Source organism: Nomascus leucogenys, chromosome 7b (assembly GCF_006542625.1).
Source record: "Nomascus leucogenys isolate Asia chromosome 7b, Asia_NLE_v1, whole genome shotgun sequence".
NCBI classification, from domain to species: domain Eukaryota; kingdom Metazoa; phylum Chordata; class Mammalia; order Primates; family Hylobatidae; genus Nomascus; species Nomascus leucogenys.
In genome coordinates this window covers 12,113,477-12,124,760 of record NC_044387.1, presented here as the reverse complement: position 1 = coordinate 12,124,760, position 11,284 = coordinate 12,113,477, and the positions used below count along the sequence as shown (strand labels likewise).

Sequence of the window (11,284 nt, the reverse complement as noted above, 5' to 3'; positions counted from 1 at the left end):
CAGCCAAGTAGAAACTATCTTCCCCATGTTTCGGAATGCCCAGGGAGGCAGGGAGAGTGGCTTCCCCAGCCCCTATCTGCAGGCCTAAACCATAACCCTGTGTCTTGTCCTAGGCCTCAAACTCACTAATTTCAACCCAATTTGCCAGCCCTTCTGGGGCACCTTGAAGAAGGAGTGGAGTGTACTGTGGTCTGTGGGTCACGGCAATTGGGGTTTGAATCTAGGTGTCTGTTCTCAGCTGTGGGATCTTTGGTACTTACTTGGTTTCTTACAGCCTCAGTTCACCCATCTGTAAAATGAAGATGCTATGGGGCATTATGTGTGAAAAACCCTGGAGACCTGTGGGGCTGCAAGTTTTAACATTCAAAACACACATTTACACTGGCATAGACTGAGGTGAGGCCAACTGTGTGGCTGGGTATGGGGCCGGCGGGGTAAGGGATCAGTTGGGCAAAGGTGCAGGATTTGAGTCCGGGAAAGGGCCAGATCGCGTAGGTAGGCCGCGTCCACGGGGCTTTCTCCCCTTCTCAGGTTGGGGCTCAGTGCTTTCCCTGCCAAGCCCATGACCCTGAAATGCTGAGCTCAGGCCTGCGGGAAAGGCAGCAGGAAGCTGCGGGAGGACGCAGGCTATTTACCCGCCTCGGGAGGCTGGCGGGAATTCCCCCACCCACACTGCATTCCTGAGTGCTCCCGTCAGCAGCAAGCCAGGCCCCGAGAAGGCATGCGGTACCAGAGAGGCCAGGCACTGTGTCCAGGGCCAGTGGCCCCCTACCCCAGGATCCCTGGCCCTGAGGGTCCCAGGGTGGAGGATAGTCCCAGAGACGCAGGAAGCTCGTCTGAAAGGGGGATCCCAGGAAATCCTGGGAGATGCCTGCAGGAGCAGGGCTGCCAGCATGTGGGCCCCATGGACCTGGTTGACCAAACAGGGAAGGAGCATCGACTGCCTGTGGCCCGGCCATCCTGGGGTGGGAGCTGGCTGGAGGTTGGGGAGACCCTTTGTCCAAGGGGGTCCTGGGCCTTGACCTTGGTCCCTATCAATCCGAACCCCCATCACTGAAAGTTTACACACAGGAAGGAGAGGGTTTCCTAAGCCGTCTCTACCCACAGCCACTCCACCCACCCCAAACCCAACGCAGGAGGCAGGGAGGAGGAAGGAAAAACCTCACCCACAGGCAGAGATTTCAATACAATCTATATTATCTCATATATATATTTCTTCCTCACTTTATTTGCTCACTTCTGTCACGCATTTAAAATGTCACAGAGACCAAAATAGAGTGGCTTTCTGGTGGAACTCATGGCAGTCATACAACAAGATACAAAACTAGGAGACTCTGTCTTCTCATACATCATACAATTAATTTTTCAAGTATTCTTTATGTACAAAGAGCTACTCTATCTGGAAAGAAAATTTTTTTTTAAAAAAGACAAGGTAGGTTATGCATCCTAAGAAGGAGGAGGGGATGGAGTGGTCGGGCACACGTTCCCGTCCCCACGACCCCAGGGACCGCTGATTCCCTGCCACTGAGCTCCCCCCACTCCCACCCTCCACGCAAACAGCAACGCTGGGGCAGGTGAAGACCAAGGGGGTGGCAATCAGCAGCACACTTTGGCCTGGAGGGAGAAGGGAAGCCACGTTGGAGAGACAGCTTGGTGAAAGCAGACGGCAGGGCAGGGCAGGGCCAGGGCTGGTCCTCAGCCTGTGTCTGCACCCACCCTCCCGGGCAGCTTGGGCCCAGCTGGTCAGGCCCCCCAAAGATGGAGGGGCAGAGCTGGCCTCTGGCACCCACATGCAGGCCTCTGCCACCCACATGAAGGCCTCTGCCACGAGGGAAGGAGGCCAGGAAGGCGGCTGGGCCCTGACTCTCCTCACAGGTGGCAGAGAGGGAACCTGTTCATTCCAGGAAGGACCAAAAGAAAGAATCCCCAGTGAACACCGGCAGGGTCCCTCTCCCTTACCCTACCAGCTTCTCCAGGTGACTGCAGCCCAAACCCAGGGATAATCTGGGTTTTAAATGCCAGGACACTTTGCCTGTAGGGACACATGTTGTGACACAAGGCTCTTCCTAAGTCAGGAGCTAGTATAAGCCCAGCCTGCTGGGGGCTCCGGAGGCCCCAGGTCTAGAGGTGTGGAGGGGGAGAGAAGGGGCTTGGTGGTCCTGACCACTCCTGAGGCCTGTCCAAGGGCTCTGGGCCCAGCACTGCAGGATCCTGCAAGCGCCAGCAGCTGAACTAAGAGCCTCAGGCAGCATGTGGGACAGATGGGGAGCCAGGGAGGGGCGCTTTCATATGTGACTAAGGCACAGAAGAGATGGGCCAGGGGCTGGATGGAGCAGAACACCAGGCCCTGTGTGGATGGGGCCCCCGAGAGGAATCTGGGACCATTCCCCCCACCTCCCAGCTCCCCACCGTGTGGCCACCCCTCCCGGCCTCCCTGTCAGACTGCCTTCCCCCGGAAGCTGGTCTGAAACGTGGAGACTCAGACCTTTCCCCTGAAACGGGAGGGAGAAGCCCCAAAGAGAGACAGGACCCAGCATCAGCCTGGGAAGGAGGGCTGGGAGCCCCTGAGCCCTGGAGCAGCCAGGAAGCGAGGGCTCTGCCCAAAGCTATCGAGGAAGGACCCAAGCGAGCCGGCAGTGCGGGCTGTGGGCTGTCCTTGGTAGGCCATGGGGAAGGGGCACGAGGCAGGCAGAGGTGTGGCCCCGACGGGTGGGGATACCCAGGGGCCCAGAAGCCCCTGCTTCAACAGAAGCGGTGCCCAGGGGCCCCTGAATGCCCTTCCTGGGTGGGGCCTGTGACTCCTGGTGTCTGGCTCTGATCCTTGCAGCATGCCACGGAGGCCTGGGTCAGGAGGGGAGGACCACAGAGCGTCCACATCCCCACTCCTGCCCGGGGTGATGTGAATCTAGCACTGGACAAAGGTGGACAGGGGAGGGACGCAGGCGGGAAGAGCCCAGGTCAGACAGGTATTGCACGGTGTGTGGGGGAGCTACGGCTTGCCGACCTCAGCCTGAGAGTCTCGCGGGGAGGAGGGGGGCTAGAAGGCTGCAGCCGCTGGTCCACACACAAGCACTGGGGCCTGGGTGTGGCTGGTCCCAGCATGCCCCCAGCACAGGACGGGCAGCAGGGGCATAAGCCTTGCTCCCAGTGTCCTCTGCCCTTGCCCGGGCAGTGCAGGCTGGGCCACGTATAAATATTCCTGAAGGCCCATGGGCGAGCCTGGCTGTCCCCCGTTCCTCTGGAAGCGACATGTGAGTGTTTCTGGTCCAATAAATAAAGGCGGCGTGAGCATTGTGCCAGCTGCCTCCTGGCCTGGTTGTGAGGCTGGAGGTAGGGCACAGCCTGACCGTGGCTACGGCGCCAGCACTTACGCCACCGCAGCCCGCACCTAGAATTCATCATCAGAGCTGAGCAGGAGAGTCTTCTCGTTGTCGCGGGCACCACTGAGGCTGTGGGAGCGGGAGAGGCCGTGGGCGCCACCACGCCAGGTGGGCCCAGGCTCCAGGGTGGACTGCTGTGTGTACTGCTGGTAGGCAGGTGAGAAGTTGTGGATGGCGTCCTGCACGATGTCGTGCGGGTTCATGGTCTCCTTGAGGCTGCTGGAGATGCTCTTCATGGGGGCACAGCGGCCTGCCGGGCAGGGGACGGGAGGCGCAGGTGAGGAGGCTGGGACGGTGAGAGGGAGGTGGCTCAGCCCCTGCCCGTGATTCTGGGACAGACCCCCCCAACCCAAAGCTATGCCCTTCAACCACCCCTTCTGGGACAGAGAATGGGGTCCAGGATATGAGAAGGGGCAGCAAAAAATGGACTCCTTTGGCTGGGGAGCCCCAAGGGGAGGTTCAACTGTGAAGAGGAGCAGATACATAAACCCCCACTGGGAGCTGGGCCAGCTGCGGGGAAGGGACCCAGGCTTGAGACTGGCAAGCTATGGGCAGTGAGCCTGGAATGCCCCAGAGAGGCCAGAGCAGGCTCAGCACCGACTGAAATTGGGGCATGTGGGGCCAGAGGGCCTGGAAGCCAGGGGTGCCCGGTTCCACAGGAGCCAGGCGCGTCCCCCACCACCTGGGGAAGTGCTGTGCTCTCTCCACTCTGGAGAGTGGGCCAGCGGCTGGCCCCATCAGGACCAGGCTGGCCTGCACCCCCAGGGGAGCAGATTCGATGCACTCGCTCCCTCTAAGAGGGCTTCCTCCTCATCTCCTCCAATCAATTGTCCCCGTCCTCACAGGCTCAGAGGGGAAAAGTGGCCCAGGACACCTGGATGTAAGGGACGAGCCCAACTCTGGAACCCAGGATTCCTGACTCAGCTTGTGAACTCTTGGAAACATCGTGAAATGCCCTGATATCCCATGAAGAGCACTGTGCCCCCAGAATAGGGCAGGGCATATTCCAGAACAAGAGACCAGGATGGAAGCAGGCAAGCTCTACAGAGGGTGGCCCTTGGGAGGTGCTCTGGGCGCTCCCACCCAGGGGTGCTGGTGGGGAGGAGATGGGGACACAGAAGGAGCTACAGAGAGAGGCATGCCAGTGACGGTGACCAGAACTGACGTGCAGGACAGACATGCAGACCAAGAGCGGGACCTACCGTAAGGGCCGTATGTTGGCACTGCCCGCGGCCAAACCCCGGGCAAAAGCAGGGCAAGGGGGGCGGGGAGAGAAGCCAAAGAAATAAAGACAAGAGACAGCTGAGTGAACAATGTGTGCCCACCACCAAGGCCCACCAGCACAACACACCACACCCTGCCCCCGCCCTCCCAGGCCCCACAGGGCACCCCGGAAGCTCCAGGTGCCTCCTGGGGCCTGGCAGGGGGGATATCCACCTAGGGATGACTCCTCCCCTGGTGTTCGCGCCAACAGGAAACATCCGCCTGGCGGCTGAGTTCCGCCTCCACGTCTAGGTCAGGACGTCCCATCCCCACTTCTTCCCAGGCTAGCCTGGGGCCACATCCGCACCTCACATTTTACAAACCTCTTAACACTTCCCAGACCAGGACATGGAGGCTCAGAGGGAGGGGTTACAATCGCACAGCTGAGCCGGCTCTGCACCTAAGCCTATCCTGAGGGCTGAGGGTCTGGGCCTGGGTTAGAGGGTAGCAGGGGGCTCAGGACCAGTGGGGAGGCAGAAGAGGGCAAGCAGTTTCCCCGGCCGGGCGCGGGTATGTCTAGGGGCAGTGTGTAGAGGGACAGCTCAGGCCAGGCAGCAGAGACCCTCTGCTAAGCCCCGATGGTGCAGGAATGGTTCTCTGCCATGGCCCCACTTGCTCCTTGGGGTGGCCCCAGGCCCCAGGCCCAAGGATGGTGTTCCCACGGGCACAGGGTATACCAGACCAGGTCCAAGGGACATTGCCCTCAACGCTGGGTGTGTGTTTGCTAGATCCTTCCAACTGGGCCATCAGGTGGCAAGCCCTGGCCTTTGTGCACCTGCTCTTTGGGCACAGAGTAGGTCTTCCCCCACCAGGGAAGGCACAGAGGAAGCGGGGCGGGAAATGGGCCGCGGAGCCCCACTGCAGGCAGACATTTCTACAATCCACACCACCCACCATGGACCTGTGTGGGGCCTGCAGGTAGGCCTGGGGAAGTGGGTTTCTTGCCTCCAGCCACTCGGGCAGACAGCTGGCAGCAGCCAGGCTCCTGGGTGGATGTGTCAGAGAAGGAGGCTCCCCTCTCCCCAGTCCCTCCTGCCCCTTTACTGGCTCAATCAGTCTCAGGCATTCCCAGCCTCCTCTTCCCCATCCTCCAAGGACAACCCCCTTCTGCCCAGTGGCCAGAGGCAGCCCTTCCAGCCCAGTGGAGCGTCCCGGGCAGCAGCACTTTCACATCACCCTGGGAGTGCTTAAAGCACAGAACTCTCACAGCACACACAGCCTGCCAGCCCGGACCCATTACAGCGGCATCTCCGAGGGTGGGGCTGGGTATCAGCACTTTCAAAAGCTCTCCAGGGCATTTTCCAGTACAACTGGGGCTACTTACCACTGTTCTAGCAAGGAGGAAGATTCGCAGGTGTAAAAGAAAGCTGTCAAAACCTATTACCATCCGAGTCTGTTTCTCAGAAGTATTCTTTTTTTAAAAAATAGTACATGAGATGAGGGAATTACAGGACAAAATGGTAACCACAGTGTTGGGAGTTAGAAGCCCGAGGGAATTTGCCTATTCATTACAGTCTCTGTCTGTATCAGCCCTGGGACTCCACACTTGGACCTGCTGCAAGGGACAGGTGGCCTGAGCTTCCAGGACCGAATCAGTCGTGCTGGTGGCACCTGCTCTTCCCCGACCTCTGTGGCCCCATTCCTGCATATAGAGTGGGGATCCCATGTCCTGACCCAGCCGCACCTGTAGGATGCTGGGAGGTGGGAGGGCCCTGGGACGTTTGGGGCCCCCTGCTTCTCCCAGCGGGGGTCGCCTACGACCCTGGCTCATACCTTGTGCGTCCAGCCTCTTGTCAGCATAGACCTTGTAGGTGAAGGCGTGCCGCAGGGCCAGGGCTGCAAAGAACATCTCCACACAGATGATGAAGTCCTGGTAGCCGGCAGCCACGGTGCCCTCGCCCACCGACACGCGGGCCGAGTGGATTTTGGGGATGGCCCCACACTTCTCCAGGATGGCCAGGAGCATACCTGGATGAGGAGGCATGGGTGTCTGGACCCAGACTGATCCCTTTCCTGCTCCCCCTTCTTCCACAATGCCCCATTCAGCTGCCCACATGCCCCAGTGAGGATGTGAGCAGGGCCACAGCTGCTCCTGCAGGGCAGAGGTGGCGACACAAGGCCACAGCCTCCAGAAACCCCACTCTCCCAGCTCTTTGCCACCGAAACTGAGAGGCCAGCAATTATGCAGGGTCTCCTGGGCCCTCTCATCCATGTAGCAGCCCCACCAAAGCTCTAACTAGCCCCTGGGAAAGGCCCGCGAGGGCTCAGATTTTGCCCCCAGCAAGTGCCCAGTGGGCTGAGGCCCCTCTGAACAGGCCGCACAGGCACCAGGGACCATAAGCAGAAGGGGCAGCAGGAAGCACAGAGGACAGGGTGGCATGGGCAGCCTCCAGGCGCTGGGAGGGGGCTCACCTTGCCAGAAGGAAAGAAAGATGACGGACTTGACCATGAAGAACTTGAGGACGGGGCTGTAGGGGCTGAGCAGCTCCCGGGTGGCGAAGTAGAAGAGGAAGAGGGCGTAGAGGGCCAGGCTGACAGAGATGTTGTAGATGATGGTCACGTAGAGGTAGCCGCTGGTGACGCTGCGGGACGGGGAGCATTTTCTGGCTGGGACAGACCCTTGGAGGGAAGGGGCTCTCCTCAACTGCACCACACGCAGTCCCCATGGCTCTTAGCCCCACATCTCCAGCAGAGCTCAATGAGCCACAGAAGGGGTCAAAGTGGATGATCAAAGCGACAGACAGGGGTAGGGGTATATGGGGTGCGCCTGCAGGCCAGACCAGCTCTACGGCCTCTGCGTGGCTCACGGACTTGTCTAAGCCCTGGTGCCCACACTGCTAACGTTGGACACCAGTGTGGAAGCCAGGGCTGGGCCCGAGGCCATAGCCTGACAGTCAGATAACAGGCATCAAAATAGGTGACGCTGCTCAGCTCTGCTGCCTTTTCACTCAGTTGGCTGCATCCCCCGACCTCCTTTTGCTCACCTGCCCTGGCAGGGCTGTTACGCAGTTCACAGACAGTGTGTGCCAAGCGCTTGAAAGCACAGGACTAGACACATGGTCACTTTTTTTTTTTTTTTTTTGAGAGATGGAGTTTTGTTCTTGTCGCCCAGGCTGGAGTGCAATGGTGTGATCTCGGCCCACCGCAACCTCTGCCTCCTGGGTTCAAGCGATTCTCCTGCCTCAGCCTCCCGAGTAGCTTGGATTATAGGCGCCCATCACCACACCCGGTTAATTTTTTGTATTTTTAGTAGAGACGGGGTTTCACCATGTTGGCCAGGCTGGTCTTGAACTCCTGACCTCCGGTGATCTACCCGCGTTGGCCTCCCAAAGTCCTGGGATTACAGGTGTGAACCACTGCGCCCAGCCACGTGGTCACTTTCACTAAGCCCAGAATGAAATGTGTGTGGACAATTTACACAGCAGGGGCTTTGTATCTGTGGACTTGAGCCGACCACTTGGGGCTCTGACCCTCTCGCTCCCTGCCTCAGCAGTGGTCACTGTCCTTTTGTGGCCCATCCCTTTGTGGTACCACTCTGCAGCCTGGACATGAACGTGACTGCTGCCAATGGCTCACTCCGGGGCCGGCAGCGGGGCCAACTGCAAGGGTGTCCACTGCTGGGCTCGGACTTCAGGGGGGTTGTGAGCACCAGGCACCCAGGAAGGTCATGGCTGTGCGGCCACTCTGGCTGCCCCCTTCCCTGAGCCAAGGCACCAGCCTGTGCCAACACTCCTCCCACATACCCTGGGGAGCACCCGCTGCTTACTCAAAGTCCCCATCCCGGTACTTGCCGAAGGCCTGGAGGACCACAGTGCTGACCGCCATGAGTGGCTTCACCACACAGAACTGCAGGGTGGCCTGTTGGGGGGAAAAGGAGGTCGAGTGTGGAGGAGGAGCGCAGAAGGCATGAAGCAAGCCCTGCCTCTGGCAGCTGGAACTGAGACGGAGAGTACAGAGGGATGGAGGGACGGAGGGGTTGGAGGGATGAAGGGATGGAGGGGATGGAAGGATACAGGAGATGGGGGGGATGGCTCCGTGTCCTGCTCCCAGGGGACTGCTGTCTGCGTGGGGTGGGGGGCAGAACATATAGGAGATGCAGCCAGCGTAATGCCGTGTGTGAGATGAGCATGTGGAGGAAGGGAGGAACAGTGTAGCAGGGCGTGATGGAGGCGGGGGACAGGAGATGCAACCAGCGCAGTGCCATGTGTGAGATGAGCATGTGGAGGAAGGGAGGAAGGGAGGAACAGCGTGGCAGGGCACGGTGGAGGCGGGGGACAGGAGATGCACACAAGGAAGCTTCTCGAGCCAGGACCATCAGGAAGGTGCCGGAGATGAGAGGCTCGACAGGCAGAGGGGGCAGCTTGCACCAAGGCCCCGAGGCAGAGGGTGGACAGGTACAAGGGGCTGTGCACTAGAGAGGTGGCTGAGATGTGCAGGGCCAGGTCCTGGAGACCTTGGTGCCTGGGGCAAGGCTAGGGCCCTGCTCAAGGAACCAGCCACCGGGAAGCCGGCACTGGGGAGGGCCTCCTCCCATCCTCCATGTCCACCCCCCGTCTGGTTCCTGGCCCCACCCTCTGGGCCTGGGTCCAGGGTTTCTGGTCAGCAGAGGTCACTCTGGGGATGGAGATGACCTGCAGGAGCCCAGAGCACATGGACTCCAGAGTCTCGAAATCTGAGTTTGAACTCTGGGGGCAGCTTGGGCAGACACTTGGCCTCCGAGCACAGAATCTCTGATGAAAAGGACGTAGTCACCCCCACACCACAGGGCCACTGCTGCAGGGATGGCACAGCCAGGAAGCGCAGTGTCTACTCGGGAGTCTCCCGCCTCTGTACATGCGCTAACAGCGCCTGCTAGCTGGCTGTGCCACGGAAAGAATTCCTCAGCCAGGTTTTCCCCAATACCCTACTGGGGGACCCATGGTGTCCATAACATCACTAGTATCACTATTATCTTGAAAGCAAATAAATCTGAGCCCTAAGACCCCTTCTGAGTTGCTGGGGGGTGGTTAAATCCAATCCGAAAGGCTCAGCTAGTGTAACTGCAAAGAGGACGAGGAGCCTGGAGCGGGAACCGTGATCTGTGGAACCTGCAGCTTCTGCCCCAACTGGGGATCTCAGTGAGGCTTGCAGAGGAGCCCCAGGCAGCCTGCACCATGGGACTGCCATACGGAGAGGCCTGTGTGATGGGGCAGACGTGTAGTCTCACTCTCAGAAAGCCCCACAGAACGTCCCTGGCCCTGTCATCCCGCCTAGAGAAGTGGGACTGGCACCTTCTGGGGAAAAGGGAAGAGAGGCAGTTTGCATGAGTTCCAGTTATGAGCCTAGCAACAGGCTGGTGCTTCCCTGGGTCAGCTCACCTGGTACTCGTGACAGCCCCCTGATGTGGGTGCTATCATTATCCCCATGGTACAGATGAGGAAACTGAGGCACAGAGAAGCTGAACCAGCAGAAGCAGAGCCCAGGCCAGTAGGCCCCAGAATCATCACCTGACCATACCCTGGACCAGTCAGCAGTTCCCAGGCTGGGCTGGACATCAGAACCCCCCGGGGAGCTTTAGACATGTGCCAGGTTCCAGGGCTCCATTCTAGAACTTCTCCTACGGGCTAGGGTAAGTTGGTGGTTGATCTGGGAATCTCTACTTTAAGTAGGGAATCTCTCCAGAAGATCTGGATATTGAGCACTGGCCCTGAGGAGTCAAAGGCCTGTCTCTGTGCCTCCAGGACAAAGCTGTGGGGTGTGCTCTCTCGCCTTGGTAAAGAAAGGAAGAGGCCTCTTTTGTTCTCTTTCTTCTTATATCTCTCCCTGCCACCGCCAGGAACAAGGGCAGAACATCTGAGCCCACACGGCTGGGGAATAATTTCTAACAAGGCCACACTAGCTAACAATCATGAAATCAAAATTTTGTAGACAATATAATCATCAAACAAGGCGGTGAGTCACAGCTGGCCGGAACCTGGGTGGCTGCACCAGCTGGTAAACAATGGCTCTCAATGCCCCACCCTGAACCCAGGATAGTTTTAACTCTTTCCCTGCAGGTCCAGTGGTGAGATTCTGAATTTAGGAACATGCTAGGGAAGGAAGGTCTGGAAGCAGAACTGGAGACTTGGCATGTCCAGGTGGAGGCTTTGTGGGTGTGCCCGCCCTGTGGCCTGGGCCCTGCACAGAAGGGAGCAGCAGGCCCTGCCCTCTGGGGCCATCGTGACTTGGCTGTGGGTTTCATGTACTTTCGTGACTACTCTTGGCGAAGCTGGAGGGGCTGACATGACAGAGCCCCTACGGAGCCCCAGAGGAGACTAAAGCAAGGTCATGAATGGGCATGATTCCCTCAGACTCTGCCTCCCTGAACAGGAGGCCATGGGCTCTGCCACGCCGGGCTGAAAGCTCTACATCCATGACCTCATCTGATCCTCACAACCATCTCTCAAGAGGAGTATCATTACACTCATTTTACAGTGGAGGAAACTAAAGCTCAGAGAGGGTAAGCCAATTATCCAAGGTCACACAGTCAGAGGAAAAGCTGGAAATCAGGCTCAGATGGTCAGACACCCAGGCCCACACACTGAGCGACCCCACTACACTGCCCCCACCCAGGCTACTCTAGACCACAGGGAGGTCAGCCCAGGAAGCTAGAGTGGCTGGAC

General features: G+C 59.0%; 1 protein-coding gene across 8 annotated transcripts in view; it reads right to left on the bottom strand.

Moving 5' to 3' along the window:
- Positions 1 to 1,175: 1,175 nt before the first annotated feature.
- Positions 1,176 to 11,284, bottom strand: part of TMEM184B (transmembrane protein 184B) — a 53,039-nt gene continuing 42,930 nt past the window's right edge. For 3 of the 8 annotated variants that reach the window (XM_030815557.1, XM_030815558.1, XM_030815553.1), the window contains exons 6-10: positions 8,410 to 8,501; positions 7,056 to 7,225; positions 6,417 to 6,611; positions 4,583 to 4,603; positions 1,176 to 3,666 (exon numbers count right to left, since the gene is read on the bottom strand). In XM_030815557.1, the coding sequence (XP_030671417.1) occupies positions 3,389 to 3,666; positions 4,583 to 4,603; positions 6,417 to 6,611; positions 7,056 to 7,225; positions 8,410 to 8,501 (756 nt within the window). In that variant the 3' untranslated portion in view covers positions 1,176 to 3,388. The remainder of the gene's footprint in view (positions 3,667 to 4,582; positions 4,604 to 6,416; positions 6,612 to 7,055; positions 7,226 to 8,409; positions 8,502 to 11,284) is intronic. The other 5 variants (XM_003264745.2, XM_003264746.2, XM_030815556.1 and 2 more) reach the window with 3 other exon arrangements.